Raw genomic sequence first — 27,022 nt, forward strand, 5'->3', positions numbered from 1 at the left:
AACAAAATATCTGCAACTCCTTCATGCTTGATGATGACGACTGCAAACATTTGTTTACATGAAATCACTTCTGTATTCAGCCTGAAAGAGAGTTTATGGGAACCAGAGAGCAGACCAGAGCCAGACAGCCGAGCAACTGATCCGCCTGTACACACTGCTGTAAACACCATGCTGCTTCACAAGAAACATGCAAAACTAATAAAGCGAAATAACACGGAGATCTTAAGGAACACGGTCATATTTTTCTAAAAGCAACAACTTTGAACCTGAACAGTCAGCTGAACTAGAACTCTGACACCAGAGCTGCTCTACTGTTAAGCTATGGGCTTGTTGTTCCTCAGGCTTCAGAAGCAAAAAGCCTGAACTGTAAAATCCCCCAATACTTGGTCTCTGACACTAACGACAATAAACCACGTAATATACTTGAAAATAAGGTAAAAACATTGTCTGTTAATGAATGATGAAAAATGTCTAGACACTTAAATAGAACATTTTTACAAGAAAAATGTCTAGCATAAGCTAAAGCTAATGTTAGCCACAAAGTTTAAAGAAAGTAAAACTCACCTTCGTATCTGTGTATAACTAGGCGTTATATTCTCCAGCTTATTGTCGGGGCTTCGGATCGATGTTCATCATTAATTGTTACCTTGGACAAGCCCTGAAAATACCGAGTGTAAAGAGCCGTTTTCAATAGATTGGAAACGATTGAGCCGCTTTTCCCTGAACGCGGAAGCTGCGCTGCAAAGAGCCCATAAGGGATGAAATCGAATATGTCAGATTTTTTTCAGGTATCTCCACTTGGATCTGAAGCAATTTTGAATTTATTTATTTTTTTATGGAATATTGTGTTTTTAATGAAAAAAAATTTCGGAATACATACTTAAAATACAAAGAAATGAATACTCGATGTCTATTTGCAAATCCTTCACCACTGGTTGGCCCGGCCATCCGTCCATCTTTTCTCTGATGCTTTTTCAGACCTTCTCCTCGGCCTGTCAGCTGTTGGCCGTTTTGTGCAGTTAGATCCTCCAGGTTCCTCCTGCTGCTCTGGAGATCGATTTGATCGGATCAGAACCTTCCAACTTCCCGATGAACCTGTGATTCAAGTACAAATAAAAGCTCAAAGGTTTTTCTCTTGTTTTATATTCAGTTTGGTCCAAACTTTTTAGCAGTAGAATTAAACTGGACTCACTGTTCCAATACTCTTGAAGGAAAGTCGGTGTGTGACGGCCCTTCACCATCACACACCAAGCAATTTTCTTTTATCTAAACAGGCAATAGGAAGAAATATTCTCTCCTTGCTGCTTCCATAGGAAGCCTGGTGATTTTGCCATTTCTTCAAAAACATTTGGCTCGTCATGCTGTGACTCGTTTCCCAAAAATTACACACAAATGTGATGATTTTCAGATCACTTTTATTCGGTGTGGTTTTGACCAAACATCAGAGTGAATTTCTGGTGAGGACATCAGTCTGTTTACTAAATGAAACAAGTTATTTCTGTCACATTGTGAAACTTTAATATCCACGTTCTACACAGCAGTCCGTTTACAGTCCGGGTCAGAAACTCCTTCTGCTCCACGGCCCAAACACCATGAAGGCCAAAATACTCAGGCGTCAAGAAAAAAGTGAACAGTTTCTAATAATAAAAGGTAAATAAGTTAATCATGATAATGGTTTATTATTATGCTGAATGATAAATTCAATATGCAACAAAACTTATAAAGCAGTCATATTTTTGGAGAAACAGGATCTGCAAATGATTGTGAAACTTGTTTTATGTCTCAAACTTAAAGATTTGGATTTTATAAGAAGTTCATATAAGTACTTGAAGTTTTTGGTTGAATGTTTCACATTTTGTTTAGGTCTACAATTTTTGGTAGCATTTTGAAGCTCATTTCTGATTCATTGCCTCTAGATTGGAATTTTTAAGTTTTGTGATCACAGAAAACTTAAAACAATTATTATAGTCTCCTGTCACAACAATTTCTAGGAGCCTAAACATTCAGGTCCGACTCGTTCTCCTCCATCTGATCAGAACTGATCAGAACTTCCTCCTGGAGCTCTGACCAGGACTGTACAGGTGTGCTTGCCTAATGTAAACTGTACCAAGCCATCTTCCGCTTTAGTCCCGTTTCAACTCGGCACTCGTAGTGCAGAAACCACAACCTATGTGATATATTATTTGACTATAAAGAGAAAAACTCATTAAAAAAACATTATTTCTGGTTAGTTACATTTAAAGACACAAGGTGAAATCTCTTTCTCTTTTAACAAACTATGAGACGGTTAACGAAGAGCTTCAAGTTTTATTTTCTGTTCAGTCAGAAGGATTAGCACAGCTCCGTGTCTCTGGCCGTCTTCACCTGGCTCCCAGAGTGTTCAAGTAAAACTGGCAGTTGCTTCGCAGCCAGGAGACGACTCAGCCCAGATCCAGTCTGTGGAAATCCCGCCTGAGACGGCAGAGCCAGGAAGCAGCGCTGCCAGCAGGCAGCTAAGCTACTGGCTGATCTACATTTGCAGTGCATTGTGGGAGGGTTCAGACAATTAGGGACCGATTTGACACATAAATAGACACCAAAGTGATAACTGATGGGTGTCAAGACGGGGATAGTGCAACGTCTCACACCTCCAGACGGTCAAAGAAATGAAGTGTTACTCGCCCCCACTCTGTCAACTCCACAGAACGAGATCCTAACAGAACCACTTAGCAGCGGGAGCCTCGTGTACGTGTGAGCCGCTAGTCGTTCTTCTTTCGAAAAAACGATTTCCCCTCTGAAACTCTGTCTTTGGTTTCCTGCAGCTTCTCAGAAAGCTTGTCTTTAGTCTCTTCCATTTTCTCAGAGATGAGTCCTTTTGTTTCCTCCATCTTTTCTGTGAATCTCTCCTTCGTCGCCTCCATCTTGTCCTGGAGGTAGTCCGTGACTGGCGGCGGTGTGGAGAGGTAGCCCTGTTTGCGGAGGTACTGAACGGACAGCGAGGTTCCGCCTAGCGTCACTGCGTATCTAGCTGGGGTTGCAATCTGTACAGGAAACAAAGGAGAACACTTTAACCTGATCCCATCTGAGAGCCATACTTGGATCATTCTCAGACAGGTCTGTTGACCAAACCGCAGTGTTGACGCTACCTTGAACATGGCGTAGGCGGTCAGTGCATAGCCACTAGAGGAATCTCTCAAAAGGCCAACTATTGATTCTGGGAAACCAATCATCTCTAGGAACGGCACTACATTCACACCTCTGTGGGGTTCAAGCAACAGAAAACTTTTAGATGTCAAAAACATTACGCTTCCTGTTCAGTCAGAGTACTTTAAAACGCTCATCATTAAGTTTCAACCAGCGGCTGATTTCCAGGATAGAAGTCTGAAATGTTACCTCTGAATGTTACTCACTTCATAGCAGCGTAATAGAAGGTTCCAAACCAGACGGAGGACGTTGCCAAGTGAACCGGGATCATCACCTTTCCATACTGTTTAAACGTCTTCTTAAACCTCTGGACCAGACCGATGGACTTGTCTTGCAGCGGGTCAACGTCTGCCTTCTCCGGCTGCCCTTTGGGGTCGTCCTGTGAAGGCAGGTCAGACGCAGGTTGTGCTGTTTGTTCCTGTGGGGATTGGTGCTTTGGCTGATGTGCTGTTCTGCCGGAGGCGGACGCTGAGACCCATCTCTGGGCGGTGGGCGGCAGCAGCGACAGACGGAGCACACAGAACCTGGACGCCGGCGCTGTTGCCGCCGGATGCTCGAGAACGGCTGCGCCTGCCGCCAGCGAGCGCCACGCCACCACCCGCCACAGGGTCCCATGGGTAAGGATGTGCTGCATTATCCTCCACCTCCACTCCTAGTCCTCCTCCGTCCTGATGGTCAACCACAGTCTGTGGGGAAGCAAATAAAACATGACATGAAAGCTAAACTTTCATGTCTTCCCTCCGCTAACCACACCCAGGCCTGATCTGTGCAAACAAGAAATCACTTAAAGAGAACCTTCCTCTCAACATGAAGTAGGCCAAAAGGATTCAAAAAGCAACACCTTAGTCTAAAACACTAAAAAAAAAGAAGAGACAGCCTTCAGTGTGATGTTCAGGATTCACTGCTGGCTAATGCTAACAACAGCTAGCAGTCATTGCTTTCTAGAAAGCAGCATGTAGAGAAATTCCTGGCCTTAACAATACTGTGCACTTTGGAGGTCTACCACGTTACCATGGTAACACTGAGCTAATCTATGAGGCGGAGCTGCAGGAAAACTCCAAACAGATTTTACAACAGTTCATAGGTCCTAAGTGACTCTCATGTTAAAACATAACATCAGTATATTTCTGCTAAATGAGGAAACACATGGCCCATATAATCATTCCTAAAGCCAGGACCTTATTTTGGAACTAGAGATAAGTGTTTCAGTTAGTTGAGTGGGTCAGTCAGTGTTTGTGATCTGACCAGGCTTTTCAAGCCGGCCTTCTCCTCCTTTATCCACATTTTCAGCTCATGTTGTGTTAACTGCCTCTCTAAAGTACACGGTCAGAGCTTCTGTTTGTCTTCCACTCTGGTAACTGTAACATTCCTGCTATGGGCCTCTGGCTCTTGATCCTGACATACCAGCTCCTTGCTGGGTGCCTGGCTGGATTTAGAAAAGAGTAAAACAAGAAAAAAAATTAGTAGATGCTTCAACTCCATCAGGTAATCAGACAAAGAAGCTCCAGAAGCAGAGATCTTTGCTGTTGTGTTCATACAGTTCATCAGCAATGATCTTACAGAAAGGAATCGTTGCTCTCCAACGATCTGGGAATATTCTAAGGGATTAAATTTTTTTCCCTATACAATTCCAACTCCATCACAGCTGACGGAAATGTGCCAGCATTTCATCCCAAGGTCGTGACCTTGGATGCTTTGCAGCTGAAATAATTTTTGCTTTCAATTTTTTATTTTTACTTTCAGGTGGTTGTTAGTTGTGTAACCATGGCAAAAATATATTTTTGTTTTCTACATTTAAGAGCAGGTGATTAGCATCTCCACAGTTTGAATAATACCTGAACTCTGACCCCAAATCCCCAAGTTGAAAAGGAGGATTCATGGATGGAGAGAGGAATTTGGTACTGTCTCTTCCATCCACCATAACAGACCAGGATCATATCCCCTACTCCAACGTCTCTCTGCCCAGCTTTCTACAGATACAGCTTGATCAAAGAGGCGTAGCAAAAGCAAAGGAGGTGGATTAGCGGTGCTTGCCAACAACCCTGGTGTCATCCAGGACACGTTACTGAGTAATATTGTCTCTATTGAGCTGTTAGCATGTTATTATAGTCATGAGATCATAATACAGCAACAATCTTTAGTCAGAGGCCTCATCAGGTCTGTTGCAAGACTGACTGCTACTGCGGATTCTGGCCAAAGCATCAATACGTACGACGACTCTTTTTAACATACTTTGATGAAATAAGCTATGGGAACATTTAACTTCTGTTTTAATTGAATTAAAATGATACCTGTAGCTAAATATCTAGAGACCATAGTTAACATTCATGACAGTAATATTAGAGACTAAAGTAGATATGACTGGCCATAATGTACAGCACTAAATTTAGTCATAATTTTAGTCCCTGTGACTAATCTTGCAGCTACAGAAACCTGGAGGCCTTACAAGCATTGGGCGGACCATGAGGTTTCCTGTCTGACAGCTGAAGCTTGACCCAGATTGGGTCATACAACAATGAGGAAAAGTTTCCTCCACAGAAATGTTCGACAAAAAGTAATGATGAAGTCATTTCCACACCCAGGTTGGCCATGAATTACATGTTTTTAGACACGTGGCTGTAAACGATTTTAGAGCCTGGAAAAAACTAGGTAATTTGTTTTCAGACTAACTTAAAAAGAAGGGGGAAAAATCTTAGACTTTAAGACAGGTTTACTATTAGTGACAAAACTTTTAGCAGCTAAAAATAACACTTGTCTGCAGTCACTACGACTTTCTTTTCCTTCAAAATAAAGCCATTTTGTGACGCCATCATATCTGCTGGGGTTAATTTAAGCAATAACCAGAAGATTAAAGCTTCAGTAAAGCTGTTGTTTACAGAGTCATGCTAAGCTAGCTGACATTGGGCAGGCAGTGCTGGAGGACAAGAACCACCGTTCAAGTTCCTTCTACTGAACAGAACTTCCCAGCAGGTTATGGACCACAGAGGACTTCATCGCTGTTAAGAAAACTGAATATCCCGGCTAAAAATGTCACAGACACCGGGGTCAGAAAGCACCACAGTCTGAACAGCTGCCAACTTTGCTACTGACGTTAGCTAGTTAGCTTACTGCTAGCGGCACTGCTAAAGCTAGTTATCAGTAAAATCAGCTGTGATTGGCCGAGCCAGATACTCTGCAGCTAACAAAATACAGCCCTGAACTTACGCGCTGTTGGAGTCAGAGTTCAGCAACACGGCGGAGTCCTCAGGGCCATTCAACACTCACAAATGTTTCGGGACCACATTGACAACTGGACAGTATGGACTCCAAGGAGAGCAGCATGTCTCCGAGTGGTCCACCCCCAGCCGCGCATGGAGACAAGGGAAATGTAGTTAATAATGGCGCCGAATGTCAGTAGCGTCGGGAAGTTGAAAAATACAAGTCCCAGCGTGACTTGCGTAAATACGTCATCTTTTCGAGGGCAGAGTTTGGTTTATGTGGCTTGTTTATCGCTGACTGTAACGGTGGGTCCGCACCATTTCTCACCTGGCGAGAAAAGTTCAGACCCACCAGCGAGAGGTGCGACCAAGTTGTGTTTCTTCTAAGATTTAAAAAAATGTGTGGTTTTATTGTTTTGTTTTTAAATAGTGATAAGAAAGTCAGGATTATGAGCAATACAACAAATTCAAATCAGTGTATCAGAGCGCAAGTAAACCCATAATAGTTTATCTTTTATTATTGCTAATTTACTTCTTTAGTCGTTGGTGGTGCGATACACTGATTCCTTTCTCAGGTGATGAACTACTCCATTCTATCAGCAGAACTGTCCATTCAGAAGGAAATCACCTCCCACACCACATCGCCATCACTTCTTTCCGAGTCCCGGCGGACCCGACTCGTCCGCCGGGTGACTAAAAAGGAGTGTCCCCAGGGTTCCACAGACGGTTTAGCTGCCATGTATTCCAGACGTAGTTCCGTTTTAGATATTGCATACAGTTAAGTCTGTCAGTCTCCGACATCACCTCCTGGTATAGCGCACGTTTTATTATCCAGTTTGATGTTTACAAATATAAACACACATAAACTCATGCAATGTACCAAATTGTCCAGGAGAGGGCGGCACGCTTTCAGTGTCAAACCGTCCACAAAGCCAGAACGCTGGGTTAAATAGTTAAGTATGTAGTTTTTAAATTCAGATTAAGAATAAAATGTAAATTTAAAATGTAATTCTATGTTATAGTAATAAGTTTCTGTCTGATACTTTACCTGCAGGCAGCTCAGGGTAGACTTAAACTGTTGACTTAAAATCAGAGAATGCTTTCTTTCATACTTGAAAATTTGTTTTGTGATTTTTCTGGCCAGTCTTTGCTTTCCAACCCCAGTTTATTCCTTAGTCGTACCTATGGTCAATACTTAAGTATTTATATGGTTTGCAGACAGGACCAATGAGAAAAAACTGGAGGATGCAGAGCTCAAGAAGTTGAGGTTTTCTTTAGGAGCAACGAGGATGTAGGATCAGGAATCAATATATCAGAAAGTCAGCTTATGTAAGATGCTTGAGAAATAAAGTCCAGACTGATGGAAAAGGTAAAGCATAAATCTTCAGCCTTTGCACTGCAATGACTTCTCTTTAGAAAGAAAGCAGCAAGAGTGTGACAGAGTATTTCAAAACGGGCAACGATGATTATTACAGCCCTGAAAAATGCCGGGGAGACACTGAATGATGGATTGCTTGGTTTTAAAAGGCGAACCAGAAACATTTAGAGCTTTTTCAGCTCATATAACACAAAGCGAATCAGAAATAAAGTTTACTGAATTGAAAACAAAACTTCAGAGTTTCAAGGATACTGAGGAAATGTGTGTGATGGAACAAGAAAACACTGATCACAAATTGTTAACCGACATAGACTACCATTACAGATTCATGTGCAGTGTGCCTGAAGGCACTGAAGTCACCATCAGCGTTTAGATAGTGTAGAAACTATCTAAACGCTGAAGAGTGAACAACGGCTACAGGTGAAGAACTGCAGTCTTTAAAGGAGAATTACACTTTTGTCCTAAACAGCCCGCCTGAGGAAAATAAAAAAGTAAAGTAGTGTGGGGTAAGTGTGTGTATGCAATGTAAAAATATTGCTACTGGAACTGAATAATGTAAGACAATTTACATTGGTTACAGTCAGAGCTTTGGAGTAGACTGAATTTATTTTCTCTCCAACTGCTAACCTGATCAGTAACATAGAACTGAAACAGTGTGTGATACAACACAACCTGATTTTACATCGGATTAGTGTCAAAACTGCCTGCCTGCACAAACCAACAGATTTTGAGGCTTCTAAAGAACAAAAAGAAGGCTATGAGGTGGAAATGCAAAGTTGGTCTATAAGGTGAACAGGTCACTTTCTGGACTTTTTGGACAAAACATTGCATGAATATTTGACAGAAAGGCTTCAGGTAAAATGTTGCAGAACACTGTGTTTACAAGAGGAAAACAAGAAATAACAGTGGTTATAATTATATGCATTGATAATGTTGCTTTTGTAGCCAGTGATGAAAATGTTTTAAAGGGACGGTATTATGTAGAATCAACTTTTTTCATGTTATAATGTTATTCCCTCATCATAAACATACCTGGAGCTCTGACTAGTTTGTTTATTTTTAAGATGACAAAGTGAAGCACAGGTCTATCGGTTGATAGACGCGCAAACATTCATAGTGAATGTTCGAGAAAATGCCACACATCTGGTGTTTTAATAATAAGAAATTTAAAAAGGAAAGTATTGCCAGTGTAAATGCTGATTTTGTTGACAAACTGGCCTCTTTCAGCAGGTATGCTGCTGAATATTCAAGGTGCGCTGGAGGCAGAGTGGTCTCAGCCAGTCACTCCACTCTGAGGCAGACAGCTGCTCCACGACTTGATGGAAAGAAACCGTACCGCTTCTGTCACCTGAGAAACACATCAAGCCACAGGTCTAGCCTAGCAGCTGGACCGCTCTCATCTCTGCTCAAATGAGGCTGAATCAATCAAATCAGTGGTTTCTGACAAAGATTTGTTGTGGAGGTTTGCTACAGGAAGCTATGATTAGAACAGGACTTATGGGAAATGTTAGCAGGCTGGTTAGCAGGTAGAACCTCAGTGCTAAAGGAAAGTTTTGACCCCTGGTCTTTGGAGGTTAAATATTAACGCATCATGTTATCATTACTATAATAATCATATATGAATTTGGACCAAAGCTTATATGGAAAGCTAAATGCACCACCATTCAATCAATTTCAAACTCCCAACATGAATAATGAAACTGATTTACGTATGTGAAAATTTTAGTAAAACTTTAGTTGCATGCACCATACCAATTACTCTATTTTTATCTTAAATAACTAAATACTTACCTACTTTCACAGTTCTTTGAAAAAAGTATTCACATCCACTCAGTCAAATTTTATCACATCATATCCAAAAACTTCAAATATTTTATTGGGATTCTGTGTGAAAGTCCAGGACTAACTAGTGCAAAGATATGAAGGATAGATTAAATTAATTTTGTACAACTAAAAGGCTACAGATTCACGTCTTTACCAGCATTGCACATGTAAAGATGAAAAGTTTTACTCATTACTCTTTGCCAAACAATAAGACTGGATGGATGGAAAATCAATTTTCAAGTTCTGTTATAGATTCTCAGTTAGATTTAACCCTCTTTGTTACAGTTCAGTTTCTTGCTATAGTCCCAACCCATGTAAAGAATATTCTAAAGCACGCTTTGGGAGAACATGCTGCCAAAAGGGGCCTAGATAGGATTTGAACCAGGAACCTTCTATTTCTGGACAAGTATTTGTCCATATTTTTCTTAATGCTGAAATGTTTCAGATAATCAAGAAAGTTTTAACATAAGACAAATAAACTAGATAAATTCCATAACTAAGCAAGTGACTTTGAACTTGGGGGCATTAGGTGGGGATGCATCTGCTACCTCTACTGTAGCATGCAGTGTCTGGACTCAGCTGTTCTGTTAAGCAACCATTAAAGCAGTTTAGGCAACAACAAACAAAACAAAAACCAACGGAATCTACAATTTGTATATTATAATTGGGGCCTGCCCATGGCAATGCAGGCCCCAATTCTGCAGGCCTGCCCCACACCAGTGGAACTGCAGTAATGATGACTTTCTGCAACCTGTCTGGCATGGTCAACCATCTACTGAAGCTCTTTCGAAATCGCGGCCCCAATGCCACCTATGAGTTTGTACCAGTAGGTTTTGACAGGGACAATGACGATCATCCTCAGAACTTGACTTTTCAGAACATTTCACCTGTAGCCACACAGGTAAGTCCAACTGCTTTGAAATCAGAGAGTCCGTCTGATGAGGAAATGCCTCCTTGGCTTAGGGAAGTTGCAAACGTATTAGAGGAGACAGCTCCAACCATTACACATTTGTCAAAAGTGCCAAAAGCCAATAGAAGAAAAATTAAAAACAGGGTCAAAACACAACAGGGACAGAATGTAGGAAATAAAATGAAACAAAGTTCCTCTGAAAAAGAAAGATATCTGACATCTCCAACATTTAGGACCAAAAAGCTACAGGCCTTAAAAGAAACATACATTCTTCATCAAGCACAGAGGAAGGATCAGTAAAATAATAGATATAGGACAGATGCATCTTTCCGGAAGAGACGAATAAATTACATTAAGTACAGATTCAATTTTGTCCGTAGTTTCAGAGCCAGTCATAAAGTCCACATGGCTGAGTATATAAGGAATCGATTCAGAGATGATCCGGTCTTTAGAAGCAGACAAAAATCATACAACAGGAATCGATTTAGAAACGATCCGGTCTTCAGAAGCCAACATAAAAAAACAATGCGTGAATCTATGAAGGAGAAGTATCAGTGAGCCTGGTTATCGAGTCAAACATAATAAAAAATGTGTTGCCAACAGAAGAGGCAGACTATCTAGACAAGCACTTTCCAAAAATTTAACACTGCAGCATGCTTTACGAATCAGAAGGAAATACAAAATAAATGTAGGCTTCCACCTTGAAACTCCACGCCCTCTGATGACTGACGAAATGAAAGCTGCGATACAAAACTTTTATAAGAACATACAAAACGGACCCACATATGTTTGCACCGTGTGTCACAGAGCTCTTTCCCCCAACCAAGTAAAGCACTGTAAACGAGATAAGTAAACCAAGAATATGCGTGTAGTAGCTGATTGTCTAACAGGTAAGTATGTTCATTTGTGTGGATCTGCATGCTCTACCCCATGTTCTGTACCCCAAGAAAGGATGGGGGAGTGGATCTGCTACACGTGTGACAGCCATCTAACCAGAGGAAAGATGCCATCGATTGCTGCTGTCAATAACCTTCACCTAGCTTCTGTTCCACCAGAGCTTGCGGAATTGAATGTACTTGAAAGGCAATTAATTGCAAAAATTCTACCTTTTGCAAAAATTGTTTCCTTGCCCAAGGGACAGCAAAGGGCAATACATGGAGCAGTTGTCTGTGTTCCTTCTGACATGGAAACAGTCGTAAACAGTCTTCCGAGGCCATGTGAGGAAGCCCAGCTTTTACAGGTGAAGCTGAAGAGAAAAACCAAGTACAAAGGGTACCAATACTTTTACACAGTCAACATGAAAAATGTCTTAGCTGCACTGACAAAGCTTAAAGACAGTCATCTAGATTACAAAGACGTAAGTATAAATGAAAGTGTAACATTTGAGGGTTTCCAAGAGGACCAGCCAGTTGAGGACTTGGACACAGAAGCAGAGGAGACTGAAATGGATGTAGCAGCAGACCAGCAACCTGACCACATAGGGGCAGAGCATCAGGCACTTCGACCTGGTCTGATCTTGGACACCTGCATGCAGCCTCCTGACATAGCACAGGAAGTATTGTCATATGGAGAAGGAATTTTCAGCATTGCGCCGGCTCAGGGGAACAAGCCCATCTCCTTCTTCAGTGTTCCAAGACTTGAAGCCAAGGCTTATCCCATACATTTCCCAACTGGAGTAAACACATTAGATGAATCCCGTCGTGTTGCACTTTCACCGAGTATGTATTTCAATGTGTGATTTAAAGACGGCCAATGTTAGCCAATGTGACGAGATGAAAAAGATCATGCAGGCTTATTCAAAACAGAAAGAGGTTAGTGCTCAAGAATCCATTGCGCGCACTTGTAGCCTACCTCTCAAAAAGTCCTCGCGCAGCGTTCTTTTTCTTCAAGCAGATGACGGTGTTAAAATGAGCCTTCCCATGAGTAAACTCGTAAACATGTCCCCAGATGAGGAGAATGTGTGGATGACAGGATTGCCAGAAAAATATCTCAACAGACCAGAAACGTTAGAATTCGAACACATGTGCCTGGCAGAATTTGCGTCAGAATACCGGGTTCTATATGGCAAACAAATTGAAGGGCCAAACACAATTCCCCTCCTTAATGATGCAGGATACATCCAGAAAAGAACTATGGGCAAACCTGCAGTTATTAGATTTACTCGTTTTTCAGAGAAACCCCCCCCCCCAAAACGTTTTACAGACGGCTTCTGAAGTTGTATTGTCCACACAGAAGAGATGAGGACCTCAAAAATGAGGAACATACAATCTACGAAGCCTTTTACAACAACGGTTTCCGTGGTAGGTATCGGGTTAAACAGTATGTGGATTTCAACCGCAAAAGGTATGAAGGGCAAGGTAAAAAAATTGACAAGATTATGGAAGAACTGAATAAGCAAGGACCGGTTCGTAATGCTTGGAACACTTTTGCACCCGAGGTTGAGGTAGACCGTTTGGAATGCGCTGATGAGCGACCACCATTGGAAGAAGATGAAGAGCAAGACCTTATTCCAGATTACGCAATTGATGTAGATACTGCAGACTTGCCAAAAATTTAAGCTCCTAAATTGAGTCCTGATTTCATCCGTCAAATGTACAAAAGTTTAAATGAGACTCAAGCGTCTGTGTTTTACGGCATTCGCGACTGGTGTCTGAAGCGCGTCCGGGGGGAGAACCCAGAACCATTCTTTTATTTCTTGACGGGAGGAGCTGGCTGTGGTGAATCTCATGTCATCAAATGTGTTTACCAGGAGGCAACCAAGCTCTTGCGCCAGCTTCCGAGACTTCTTGATATTGGTGACATGTCCAAGCCTACTGTGCTCCTCACAGCTTTTACTGGTACTGCAGCGTACAACATGACTTTACATTCCATCTTGAAACTACTCAAAAGTTTAAAACCATCATACAAAGGACTTGGAAATTCATTGGATGAAGTGAGGGCAATTCTTTCTAGGGATGACCATGAAGTCTGCGGTCATTTCCTTGAAGCGTATTTTTGAACCTGGAATGGCATATGTGGCCCTCAGTCGCACAACTTCCCTGGAAGGAGTTAAAATCCCTGATTTCGATGAAAGTAAGATCTACGCTGACGGAAATATCAGAGCAGTTATGGAATCAATGAGACCAGCATCGTTTTTGCACACCAGACCACCCTTGCATTTTCAATCTGGTCATCAAGGTGCAACATTAACAATTGTCCACCACAATGTCGAAGGTCTTGTCTGTCACTCTGAGGACATGAAATAACATCATGAACTCATGTTGGCAGATGTCTTATGCCTAACGGAGACTCATTTATTTGGATCTTCTGTTCCACCTTTTTGCCAAATGGAGGGCTATTCTTTCTTTTCACGGAACAGACATGTCTCCTACTCAAACAGAGTCGACATTGCTACCAAAGAGGGTGGGGGAGTAGCGACTTACTGCCAAAGTCTTCTCCAATTCAATGGATATTCAGCCCGTTGTCATATTGGGAGACTTCAATGAGGACCTTATTCCTCCTGGGAAAAAAGCCATCAATAAGTTATTTGGAGCCAAAGGCTTTATGCAACTTATCTCTGATCCAACCACAGAAAAACGTACTCTCCTTGATCACATTTACATCTCCAATCCAGAATACTGTGTCCAGCCAGGTGTCTTGCAGGCTTACTACAGCTACCACAATCCTATATACTGTGTGTTGGCTTCAGTATAAGCTGCATCTACAGTGGCTTGCAAAAATAGTCATGTTCCTTGAAATGTTCCATATTTTATCACATTCCAACCACAAATGTAGAAATACAGTGGAGAGAACAAGTATATAATACACTGTTGATTTTTCCAGGTATATACTGAGTAATACACACTTTTCAGTTTATTTGCAAAAAATTCATTCAATCATGTATTTTTAAGCCTCCCTGGTAGAGTCTATTCTGGGGTCCTGGAAAAGATGGTCCGTAAGGTCCAGGAGAGTGCATGGGACTTTGTCCAAACAATCTACATGTGTTTTGTGTACTTGGAGAAGACATTTGACAGTCTCCCTCTGGGAACCTTGTGGGGGAGGAGGACGGGGGGTTCTCCGGGAGTATGGTGTCCAAGGTCCTTTGATACGAGCTGTAAGGTTTCTGTGTGATTGGTGCCAGAGTCTAGTCTGCATTGCTGGCAGTCCGTCAGGCTCATCTCTGATGAGAGTTGGAGTCCGCCAAGGAAACGAGCCCGACTCTGCTGGCAATGCACACCAGACTCTGATGTCGGTCATAAAGGGACCTAACAGCCCCTATCAAAGGGCCTGATACCCCATACTCCTGAAGAACCCCAGCATGGTTCCCAGAGGGACACGGTTGAATTTTTTCAGTTGAATTGCAAACTTTATATTGATTTTAGATATGCTGTTACACGTGTGTCCTGTCAAATAAAACATGTTTTCACTACAACTTCCCATAATTGATACGAGGAGCATCAATTAGATATTGATATGTGACATCAGCCTTGGTAAAATTCTCAGACTTTCTAAGTGGAAAGTCTGACTTCAGGCGGGCGTTCTAGTTTATTTTCCCAACTGAGCAGTTGTATTTTCCAAACAGCAGCAGGGCAGCAGTACATTGATAGAAGAAACACAGAGTTTCTCCTATAAAGACCTGGGTTAAGATCATCCTTTTGTATGCAAATAAAATCACCAGTTGAGACAAAATCTTGTGTGTGGAAATCATGACTGTCATTAGCCATAGCCTTTAGCTGAGCTAACTCTTTGGAGTGGGCTGTGTGATTGCCTTTTTAAAAGTTAGATCTGGTCCTCGCATTAGCAGATTTCCCCTTACTTTTGGTGAAATAGTTCAAAACACTCCATTTGTTTATGTCTGCCTTTGTTCCCAGTTCACGGCCAAGAGAAATGTTAGTTCTGCATATTGGTTGAAAAAGAGGCAGGTTGGTTGAGTCCCAATCCTCCTTAAACAGAACTAGCGGTGTTCCTGCAGCTCCGTTTAATAATCAGATGCTTTCACAATTAGTTGAATTATTATACTCCATTCAGAAGGCAGATATACTGTATGTGACTGAAGCTAATAACACAAGCTGCATTTTCATTGACCATAGAATTGCACAATTTGACATTTTGAAAATAAAATTGCTTAATGGAAACACGGCAATTTTGAAAAAGAAATTCTTGTTTCAGCTTTAGGGTGAGGGGATTTTTTTTGGCCATATCGAAATTGGTTAATTTCACAAAACTGCAATGGATCATGCCACATGAATCACAAGAAACATGATGAACAACAGGATGTTGCCACTGGCGCAAACCACAAAGAAGACGACAGGAAGTTGCAGGAGGATCATAACGCAACATTGTTTTTAATGACTTGTTGTGCACAAACTTATTCACGTGAGATTTTAATTCCGTTTCTTATTTATAATGGAAACAACACAATTGCCAAAATTGTGTTTTTCAGGTATTAGTGGATTATTGACAAAGTTTTGCGCACATTGTAATGGAAGAGCATTTACTGACATGCTACTTCCTTCTAGTAGCGGAAGTGTGCTGCAGAACAGGAGTCACACCAAACCCTCATCAAGACTCGCATCAAAATGCCTCAGCTTGACTTTGTGGACCACAGGCTTGTCCAGCCCTGCCAGACGTGTCGTGACAACATCTGACTGCTATTGCAGTCCAGTGAATCAACAATCAACAGCGAATTGGATCAAGCAAATCTTCTCTTTGACAACGACTTGTCAAAGAAAAGATTTGATAAGTCATTCAACGCCCACAAATTGTGTTATGTGTCCTGTTTTAGCATTTCAGACAAATCAGAAAGAGAAGCTGCCCGTCAACACTGATAACTGTTGACAGTTTTCTTATTTTGAGTGAAGTGTCCCACTTTCCCTGGGAGGAACAGCAATATTTTAATATTTATAAAGGCCACTAGAGCCAACAAAACCTTTTTTTAAAAAAAAAAGTTTCTGCTGTTTTCTGGGTTTAAAACTGGCGATGGCATGGTTGTTTCAACTTTGAATATATAAATGAAATCTTACCCAGCACAGATTAGCTGTCTGTGTGTGAGGGGCCAAGCAGTGAAGGCATAGAGGTCTTAGTAAAAATGTTGCCAAAGTGAGTTTTTATTTAAATCTAAAAATGTTTAAAAGATTGCTCAAAATATTAGTAATGGGACAATAATTCGGATCAACCAAACACATCTCTGCTCAAAAAGTGACATACAGAAGACGAATAACCCAAACAAAGTATTTATACACAACTTAATCCACAAAACGACCCAACACGAAGATATAGAAGATACTTGTCTATTATTTTGGCCTGAGCATTTACATACAATAGTGGAAACGACCACATATCAATAACAAATAAACTAAAACCAAAAACTGAACTAAAAACTAAATCAAACACTCCGTCATGATTGGTTCTGCTGAGTTGGCCTCAGCTGTTGGTCATGTGACTTACCCAGACAGGAAGTAGCTTACCTCCCAAAGCAGGTAACCAGGTGAAAACATAGAAACATATTAAATATAACACAATAAAAAATATATATATATATATACAGTATAACACAATAATTCATTGTCTTTTGACTGTATTTTGACAGCACATGGACATTCAGTTTATTTATTATTAACTCATCGAATTACAATCAACAAAGTGAATTGAAATGAAACACCAAAAATATCAATGGGTGAAGAATGATTCTTCAGAATTTTAATACAGTGAGGTGATGTTATTGTACAGAGTTAACTTTGCTGTAAAATATTATCGACCGATGAAAGATATCATTTTCTTTTTTGTCTTGCCTACATTTTTTCAGATTAATCAGATGTTTGACAAAACCAAACTAAATGATTACATAATATCATCTTCCAAAGTTATTTTTCCATGTTAAGAGAAATAAGCTGTTCAAACTGAGCAGAGCCTCCCTCAGTCCCATCGGCACAGATGAAATGTGGCTTGTTAAATATTTTTTTTGTTGCTTTTCACAGTTGAGAACACACAGTAAGACTGGAGAACTCCAGCTGAAAAAAAATAGACTACAGCACTTTTGCCATTCCTTTTTTATCTTTTTATTTGACATTTGTTCACTCAAAAATCAAAACTATTCCATGTGGCCTTTATATAATTCTGGTCTTAAGGGGGCTAATCATGAGTACTGACCTTTACTGAGGCAGTGCTGAATAGTTTGTTCTTTTGTGACTTTCTGGATGAGTTGGTGATGTTCCTTTGGAGTCCTTTTTTGGTAGCTGGAACAGGGGCGATGAGCTGGAACAGGTTTCTGGCAGCTTTCTTGGGAATAAATAAATGAATTTAAAAAGAATCCTCAAGGACAAATTGCACAACTGTAGCTGTGTTTCTGTTACAAATGTGCACAAATATTTGTTTATATTGTGCTAATGTTGACAGGACACAATTTTGCAATTGAAATTATATTAACATCACATGTGAACAGGTACGTGCAGAGGGGGGGAGCGGGGGTGAGAAAACCCAAAATTACATGACAAAATCCAATAGGAACGAAATATAAAATACTACTAACAATAATAATATTACACACGTATTTGGGGGTTACACTTATAAAAATGTAAAATTAAAATCTTAAATTAAACAAAATAACCAAAACAACATAATTAAAACCAGAGTGAAACATCACGAAGCCCAACGTAGGGGGAGGAGCCTCGAGGAGGAGGAGATTATAAATAGAGGGGAGCACTCTTCTCTTTCACTCACTCTGAAACACAGCAGTGGAGAAAACTCAACAACAGCTTAAATCTTGTGTGCCGAAGCCTGAGGAAGACAGAATACTGTCGAAACGTCGCGGAATAGGCACACGTTCATTAACCCTGTAAAGCCCACACCATGAAATAACTGACAGAAAATTCCAATTCTTTGAAACTGGAGCCTTTATTGGTCCCTCTGAACAAACAAAAAAATTTTTTTTCAAATATTTTCCATATATGAGTTTCATTTTGTATCATATTTGATACATCGGGTCACAATGCTCAAAGATTATTTTTTCTTGAACAAACAAAAACATAATAAAACACAAATAAGTTAGATAAATTGTTAATTCCAAACATAAAAAGTGCTACAACAATGCAGCAATAACAAATCCACCAATGGAACTGGCAGGGTGGCAGTCTCGAGAACATAACATTTCAATTATTTTCTAGACATATTGTGGCTCACAACCTTTTTATTTTGCATTATGATAGGCTTGGAAACAGTTTCTGCCCTTCTTCAAAGATGCACTCTGCATTTCTTACAGAACACATGGGCAAAGTGGCCCACACAGTGCTTGCATGTCTGTCGGGTTCCCCATGTTGGGAAATTATTGAGGCCATCCTTTCTCACATCAGGGGGCAACTCAGTGGTTTTCCTCCTCCTAGGAGGGGTTGGCGTTGCTTCCGGAGAGGACAAAGGACTGCCACACTTTTTGACCTTTCGTGCACTTGTGAGGGCAGTGGCAACAGAGGCCTGAAACCTTCGCAGGGGCAGGTGTTTCTGCCTGGGATGCAGTTTCTCCAGGTTTCTTCTGTAGCGGATCCATGCATTGATTACTGCCACTGTGATGGTGTGCCACCAAATGTAGATGTACCATCTTCGAGATCTGAAGCTGAACTTGTACAGTGCAGAAAGCATATCAAGAAGGTCAATGCCTCCCATGAACCTGTTGTAAGTGTCAACAATGGCCGGTCTGGGAACCATTATGTGGGTTTTGGCTTTTCAATCCCAACGCTTCACACTGCCCAGTGGTTCAACACCAACAAAAGAAGAGAGCAGGTTCACAGCTTTGTTGTCATACCATCTCACAATGATGTTGTTTTCCTGGTTTACTCTGAAATCCAGTGACCCTCTTCCGTTTTTCTTCAGTTCTTTCTCATCCATCAGTTGGCAATTCTTCACCCTGTTCATTCGGACTGTGCCTATGTAGTAGATTCCTCTTTGTTTCAAGTGCTCTACCAATGGAACTGACATAAAGAAATTGTCAGCAAAAACTTTGTGATTCTTTCCTGCTGGAAGGGTTGAGGTCATTTTCAGGACAACATCTCCTGTAGCACCAACATCAGATTTCTCTTGGTCAAGATTTCCTGCCCTTTGGCACACATCAAAGTCATATAGATAGCCACTTTGCCCACCACGTCCCCACATCTTGAACCCCCACTTGTGAGGTTTTCCTGGCATGTAGCACCGTAGATGTGATTTTCCTTTGAAAGGCACCATGATTTCGTCAACAGCGTGACATTCTTCAGGTGGTCATCATCGCCGCTATCTGGGTGTTCCTCAATCCTTGCAGGAGTCCATTCCTCATCCTCATCCTCCCCTAGCTGCTCAATGTCACTTGAATTCCCACCCATAATCATATTCAGAATATCTTCAACAGTGTATGTCTTTGCCATCTAAAAAAAACACAGGCACAAAAAAGAGTGTTTATTTTATCTTTGAATTGGTCAGTTTTCATTGAAAATAAGCAAAAGGTGCAAGTTGCATATCTATTTTTAAGCTATAAATGTACCAAAATTATGAACATGCAAACATGTCATTAGTTTATATGAAAAAAGACTGTACATTGCTTGACATGATGTAAAATACACGAAGTACAATAAAAGACAATTGACTGATTTTTCGAGTTAACTGACCCACTGTATCAAATTTGATACATCACTTTTCAACACGGTTTTACAAATAAATTATGATAAAATACTAAGTAATTTTACATTGCATCAACTCAGTAAGTGTTCCTATTGATAGTTCACCCCAAAACAATTTTTTTTTCTTACCTTAACCTTCTAAAATTGGCAAAGTTTTCCTGCTGAAAACGCATGTGTCCCAGTCCTTTGCCATGGCAGTCTTGTAGTATCAGTGGAAAGGCCTCTGGCGAGAAAGTTACTACCCCCTGTTGGATTATCAGTGCACTACATGTGTCTAATTGTATACATCGGGTTTTTTAGGGAAAAAAATGTCACACTGCTAATTTGGAGGTCTCAAAAACTCATGCATCATATATGATACGTTTGGCGTTATAGGGTTAAATGATATATAGTTGAGGATTTTTTATTTCTTTTCATTAAGAAAAAAAAATTATTTTATTTTTTGGGGGGTTTTATTTTATAATCTTTACTATTCCTAGAAACTAAAAAAGAACAAAAGAATTCATAAAAATGTAAAATAAAAAACAGATAAAAAATAATATAAATTAGATATTTCATATTACCACCCATTATAAACACATTATTGTTTAAGTAATAAAGCCTACCGGGCCATTTCTGAAAATACTGCTCAATGGCTTGCATTGAACGAGATCAATGCTTCTTGAAGAAAGGGACGCCACGCAGAGTTTTCAGCAACTGGTCAACCAAATTGAGAACATAAAAATGAAAGTGACAAAAATGGGAGAAATGATATCACTTAAAAAGCAAAGACAGATATTTTGTCGGTAGTTTGGCAGCCGGCCAGGGCCTCCCCTTCCTGAGCCCCCCACCCTCACTGCCCTGGAGCTGGTTCACAGCCCAAGTCCCAGCCTCGACCCTGCAGGGTGGAGAGGGGGCTGGTCGGCCTGCACGGGCCTCAGTTGGTCCCAGAGATGGACAGCAGTGTGATGGAGACCAGGGGCTCCATCCCTAATTAGTGATTATTGATATTTATTTATAGAATAAATGCTTTTTGTTTCAGTTCTTTATTCAATTATATTGACATTTATTTATTCAACATTCTTCCAGGCCATCCTTCCTGGACGGGTAATGTAAGGTTAATCGTTTTAAGTCTTGCCTTTCTGGTGTGTCTCTTCAGCAGGTGGAGCAGAAAGGGAGACAAGTGCCCCAGGTGCTGTTAAAAAGCTCCTGGATCATACCATTTTCAACTAAGAGGGGTGATGCTTTGAAGAGTTATATTTGGGTTAAAGTTAATTTTTGATTGGCCTTAGATTAGTTTAGTTTTAATAATTTTCATGCATGTAAATATTATTTGGTACCATTTGTTTTGTGTTAGGTTTGTGTAAATTATTTCTTGTTTTATTTTGTCATCCCCTTTACCCGAGTGTTGGAATAGCCCAAAGCTTCTTTGTTTCACTGTGAAAGGGGTGTCTGTGTAGATGTGACCTGCACTGCAAATGAAACCATCTCAACTGCATTCTGTCGCCTCGCCTCCTTTCCTGAACACAGAGCCTCCGCTGGCCAAAGAGACATAAATTTATTCTCTTGCACTTGATTAAACTAAACGGGGAGATGTGTTGGGATGTTTTTAATCTTTGCAAAGCAATGAAGCAGTTGACTATCAAAGTGTTTGTGTATTATATTTACTATTGGTTATAATGACTGTACTTCCCTTCACAGAACCAAACCTGCACAAACCCAGGCGAACATGATAAAGCCTCAGTTGGTCCCAGAGATGGACAGCAGGTTCAGCCCACCCAGAGGCTGCAGAAAAAAACACCCATGTGACAAGTGTCTGAAACATTCCAGATTGAAGAGTACTCTGAAAATTCATCAACGCATTCATACTGGAGAGAAGCGCCATCTCTGTGACCAGTGTGGAAAGGTTTCACTCAGAATGGTCATTTTAACACTCATCTGCGAATCCACACTGGTGATAAGCAGGGGGGGGGAGGCGAAGGGGTCTTGAGCCCCTGCCCCTTTTATCTTTAATGCCCCTAGTGCCCTTTTTGAGGGGTTTTGTTCCCCCCAAAATAAATTTTTTCAAATTTTTATTATTACTTGTCTTGCGTTATCTGTGGGGATTCAAAGCGAACCAACCTTTACTTGTATTTAATGAAAGGAAAACAAACCGTGAAGGCCGACAACGAGTATGTCTTCGCTGTCTGCAGTGAAGACATGTCCCAAAATGGATTTAGTTTTATTTACGAGAAGTCAAGAAATCATGACCGGTCTCTGTGACCAATGTGGAAAAGCTTTCACTCAGAAGGGTACTTTTAACATTCATCAGCGAATCCACACTGGTGAAAAACCTTATTGTCGTCCCAGGTTTAACACAAACCATATCATGAAATATGTAGATGACACAACAATTGTGGGATTAATTCAGGACAACGAAGTGAACTACAGAAAAGAGGTACAACATCTTGTGGACCGTTGCAGAATAAACAACCTGCTCCTGAACGTAGACAAGACAAAATAAATCATTGTCGACTTCAGAAGGTCTCGACCAAACCACACACCACTCTTCATTAACGACAAAACAGTGGAGATCGTCAGCAGCACTAAGTTCCTGGGGACATTACAGACAACCTCAGCTGGACAACTCGCATCACTTCACTGGTGAAAAACGCACAGCAGCGGCTGCACTTTCTGCAACGCACGAGAAGGGCTTTCCTCCCATCCTCCTACAGAGTAGTGATGGGATTTTCGGCTCTTTTTCGAGATGCGGCTCTAATGGCTCTTCTTACTGTGGAGAGCCGGCTCCCAAACGGCTCCCCATATATATTTTTGACATTATTAATTAATTAATAGCTTAAACCTAATTTTATAATATTTTGTTTCATTATTGACATTGTTAAGCACTTATGATGAGTAAAAATGCCGCATAACAATGCTATAGCAATACCGATGCGTGTGATGTCCGCATGTGCCTGTGCAGGTTGTTTGTCGAGCCTGGACGATAGGAAATGCTGACTTTGCACAGTCTGCACTCTGCCCTGGAGCTTGATGTAGCATTAAAATGAGTCCAAATCTTGCTCCGTTTTCTGTCACTCATTTATTTTTACCTATTCAGTTCTCACACTGACTCCCCTTCTTTCTGTGCGTCTTGACCGCTGAGTGAGTGTCTGTACATAAACACCTGCCGACGAACGCTATACAGCTTGGCCAACTGCCAGTCGTTTCCACAAAAAAAGTGGAGATAAACTTTTTTTTCAGTGTTTTCCCGCCACATTATTAATTGAAACCATGTGTGATTGGTCAGATGTGTGGAGCACACGCTTGACATTAGGGCAGTGGACCGACCGAGGGAAAAAACTCTCCGCTCTAGCACTGGCTGAAGAGCAAAACACGCAAGGAGAGGGAGAAGGGGGGGAGAGACAGCGAGGCACCGCAGGACAAAAAAAAAACGATGTGGGGAAAAACTATCGGCTCTGGCACTTGCAGAGCACAAGCACAACGACAGGGAGGCGGAGAGACAGCGATATACTGTAGAAAAAAACCGGCTCCCAAATAGGATCCTAAAACAGCTCCCATTGTGGAGCCGGTTCCAATCGTTCACTTCAAAGAGCCGGCTCTTAGAGCCGGATCGTTCGCGACCGACACATCACTACTACAGAGGAACCATTGAGAGCCTGCTGACCAGCAGTATCTCCATCTGGTCTGGGAGCAGCAAGGCCCCAGACTGGAAGTCTTTACGAAGAGTGGTGAAGACAGCAGAGAAGCTCATTGGGTCTCCATTCCCCTCCATCCAGAACATTGCAGACAGACGCTGCTTAGCCAGAGCAAATCAGATCCTCTCAGATTCCACCCATCCTCTCCATCATCTGTTCATCCAGTTGGCATCTGGCAGGAGATTCCGTAGCATCCGCTGCAGAACAGCTGTCCCCTGCTCTGCCCAGGTGGGTCTTTGCACTTTGTCCTCCACATCTCTGGGTGGAGACTGGAGGACAGCAGACCCACCAGATGCACACAAGTTCAGCCACTGACCCTCCACAGCCTCACCTTCCTCTGGAGAACCAGGATTACCAGGGCACCCTCCGAACCTGTTCACCCACACTTAAGCCCTGGCGGGCCGTGCAGGCCGACCAGCCCCCTCTCCACCCTGGAGGGTCAAGGTTGGGGAGAGGGGGGGCTCTCCCCTTGCTATACTAATTCTTGATTTTATACTTAAATGGGCATCTTCAAGCTGATTATGAAGTACTTAAATTTTTCTAACTAAGTTGTCAGTGGATATCATGCTCAGTTTTTTCAAAATGAATCTTACTTTATCGATCATTTCATTTAAGTTATCCAACTTTCTCCCTAGCTCCTTTTGATCCATTTTTGTAGTAGTCCGTCCATTTTAACAGTAGTCTGGAATTTTCGAACTCTTCACTGATTCTCCACTGCTGTGGCTCAGAATGAGTGAAAGAGAGAAGAGTGCTCCCCTCTATTTATAATCTCCTCCTACTCAAGGCTCCTCCCCCTACGTTGGACTTCGTGGTGTTTCACTCTGGTTTTAATTGTGTTTTGCTTATTTTGTTTAAATTAAGATTTTAATTTTACAAAATAAATGATGAATTTATAAAAAAACAAATATCAGGTAAAGGGGAGAAATTAGATAGAAAATTTGGGTTTCAACATCCAATCATTGAAATTGTTTTCATGTTTTTGTTTATTTTTTGTTTAATCCATTTGGGCTCTTCGTATTCAACCAATAAACTAATCTTCTTTCCCATTTTTTTTTCTTTCTGCGTGCGTCCATGATGGGTTGCTTTGAAGGCCTGAAATTTTAACCGAATTCCAATAATGATTAATAAAATGCTGAACCAACTCTGTCTGTTTCTTTTTTATGTGTTATATTTATGTAGCCAAATTCGTGTTGCTAATATATTTTTTGTCTCCCCAATATATTGTTTTCCACTTTTTGAGCAAATGAGTATGTAAACGCAATATCTGATTGGGGATAAAATCTCTGATTGATTTTAAATATTTTATCATTTGTGTAATTTTTTACAAAATCAGTATTTTTAAATATGTCTTCTAATACTTTGGGCCTTGTTTGTTATACTGTTTGAAGTTTTGCTCTCACTAGAATGTCTTTCAAATTTTTATTTCTTCTATATGCCGGAATAACATTAATTGTAAGTTGCTTCACCAAATTTATGAAATGATAAGCATCTTTAATATAATCTCCACAATGGGAGATTACCTGGATTTTAGATTGTAGATTTTCTACAGTATATCGCTGTCTCTCCGCCTCCCTGTCGTTGTGCTTGTGCTCTGCAAGTGCCAGAGCCGATAGTTCATCTTCATTCATTAGGTGGAGCATAAGAAGAGCTGGCTGCTGATCCTCCGACGCCAGAGTGTTTGCCTATGTGGTAACAACATTTGTGTTGCCCTATTAGGTATGCCGCAACTCAGGATCCCATCCAGATCGTGGATTCCTTCCTCTGGTTCGGAGCGATCCCCCCCCACAGCCGTCCCGCCCCCACAGCTGCCCCGGCTGGTCCCAGCTCCATCGTTCATCCTTTTAATCCCACATTGCCCCTCCCTAGCGGATCGTCCAGCACCAGTAAGTGTCTCCGGCACTGAACCGCTCCAGCATCTCATTTGGGCTCGCGTCTCTCTTTCGTCCCCAGAGTTCCGAGCCAGCCTCCCGGTGTGGGTTTTGTTTCAGTCCTGGGCACCTGCATTCACACGCTGTTGCAACTTGTTGTAAATAAAGCGAAAGGTACTGTTCTGATCTTCAGATGGTGTTTCTGCATGTGGGTTAAACAGATTTCCAAAAGCATGGCAGTAAGGAAATGTGATTGGTTGATTAGTTACTTGTAACAATATTTTTTTGTAATAAATTTTATACTGTTGGAAAGCCTGTTTATTTCTCTTTAAATGGTGCCAAATTTCTATGAAAACTGTTATGTCATAATGCCCTCAGTAGCTCCTCCAGACTAGCGGCAGCAAAAATTAGCGAACAGCTGGTGAAACTGCAGATCTTATCATTGAAATTAAGCTCCATTTTAAATGTCATCCTGGAGAAGCATTGTTATGCTGACATGCTGAAGGCAGAGTGTCAGAAAGGGCTGGAGCTTCTTAAAGAGACACAGGTCATTTTTTTAGATACAACTATGATGAGAAGTCAAATTTCTCTTAGGTTATGCTTTTTATATACAGCATTTTCATAAAAACTGGAGGTAATGTAGCACCCCACTGCTCTGTCTGCTAGTAACTGGGACAAGAACTTAAACTCACTGGTTGGGTGGCTATTTGGGTTCGTTAAATTCTGGTAGATACCACGCAGGTTTACCTATATTGAGTAATTCCTTACTCTTCCAATTACCATATACTCCTTTGTTGTAACATAAATAACTCCAGACAACCAGCTACCTGAACAGTTTCTTTTAATAAGAACTTGGAAAAATAAAACCTTAGCTCCCCAATACCTCAAAATAATCAAAAAACTTAAACATAGAGCAAGGTCATCAATTCCTCACACTAAATGTTTCCCAAAATAAAATAAACCCGATAAGGCACTTTTTCTTTTCAGTCCCTTATATTTTATTCACTTGACTTTTGTGTTTTTTAAGAAAAACCCTTACTTTTAAGTGTAAGAATTCCAATTTTGTCACTAACAGAACTCCATACATTTACCGAAAATTTACAGTTCTAAACACAATATCACACATGGGCCCATATCACACACACATACTGTCCGGTACCTGTTGCAGGCCTGATGAAGCTAGGGTACGACGTCACTACAATCCTCTTCTCCCCGTTTAAACAATGAACCAATTCAAACCTGCTCGCTCAGCCGACGTCCTCTCCGTCAAGGATGCTTCGTGAGTCCAATCTCTTTTAAAACTCCACCACGCGAGTTGCAGGACTACTCCTCCGTCGCGCTGAAATCAGTGTCGCCATGTTAACATCT

At 41.1% G+C, this 27,022-nt stretch overlaps 1 protein-coding gene across 2 annotated transcripts; it reads right to left on the minus strand.

The window, feature by feature from the left end:
- Window positions 1-1,398: 1,398 nt before the first annotated feature.
- Window positions 1,399-27,022, minus strand: fam210a (family with sequence similarity 210 member A). Of its 2 annotated transcripts, none has more exons than XM_023331409.1 (4): window positions 26,814-27,022; window positions 3,390-3,869; window positions 3,126-3,237; window positions 1,399-3,020 (listed from the first exon to the last, which is right to left on the minus strand). In XM_023331409.1, the coding sequence occupies exons 2-4, from the start codon at window positions 3,815-3,817 to the stop codon at window positions 2,739-2,741; spliced, it is 822 nt and encodes a 273-aa protein (XP_023187177.1). In that variant the 5' UTR covers window positions 3,818-3,869; window positions 26,814-27,022; the 3' UTR covers window positions 1,399-2,738. The 2 variants fall into 2 exon arrangements, with proteins under 2 accessions (XP_023187177.1, XP_023187176.1); XM_023331408.1 differs by lacking the exon at window positions 26,814-27,022 and adding an exon at window positions 6,388-6,536.

The sequence above is a fragment of the Xiphophorus maculatus genome, chromosome 3 (assembly GCF_002775205.1).
Source record: "Xiphophorus maculatus strain JP 163 A chromosome 3, X_maculatus-5.0-male, whole genome shotgun sequence".
Classification (NCBI taxonomy): domain Eukaryota; kingdom Metazoa; phylum Chordata; class Actinopteri; order Cyprinodontiformes; family Poeciliidae; genus Xiphophorus; species Xiphophorus maculatus.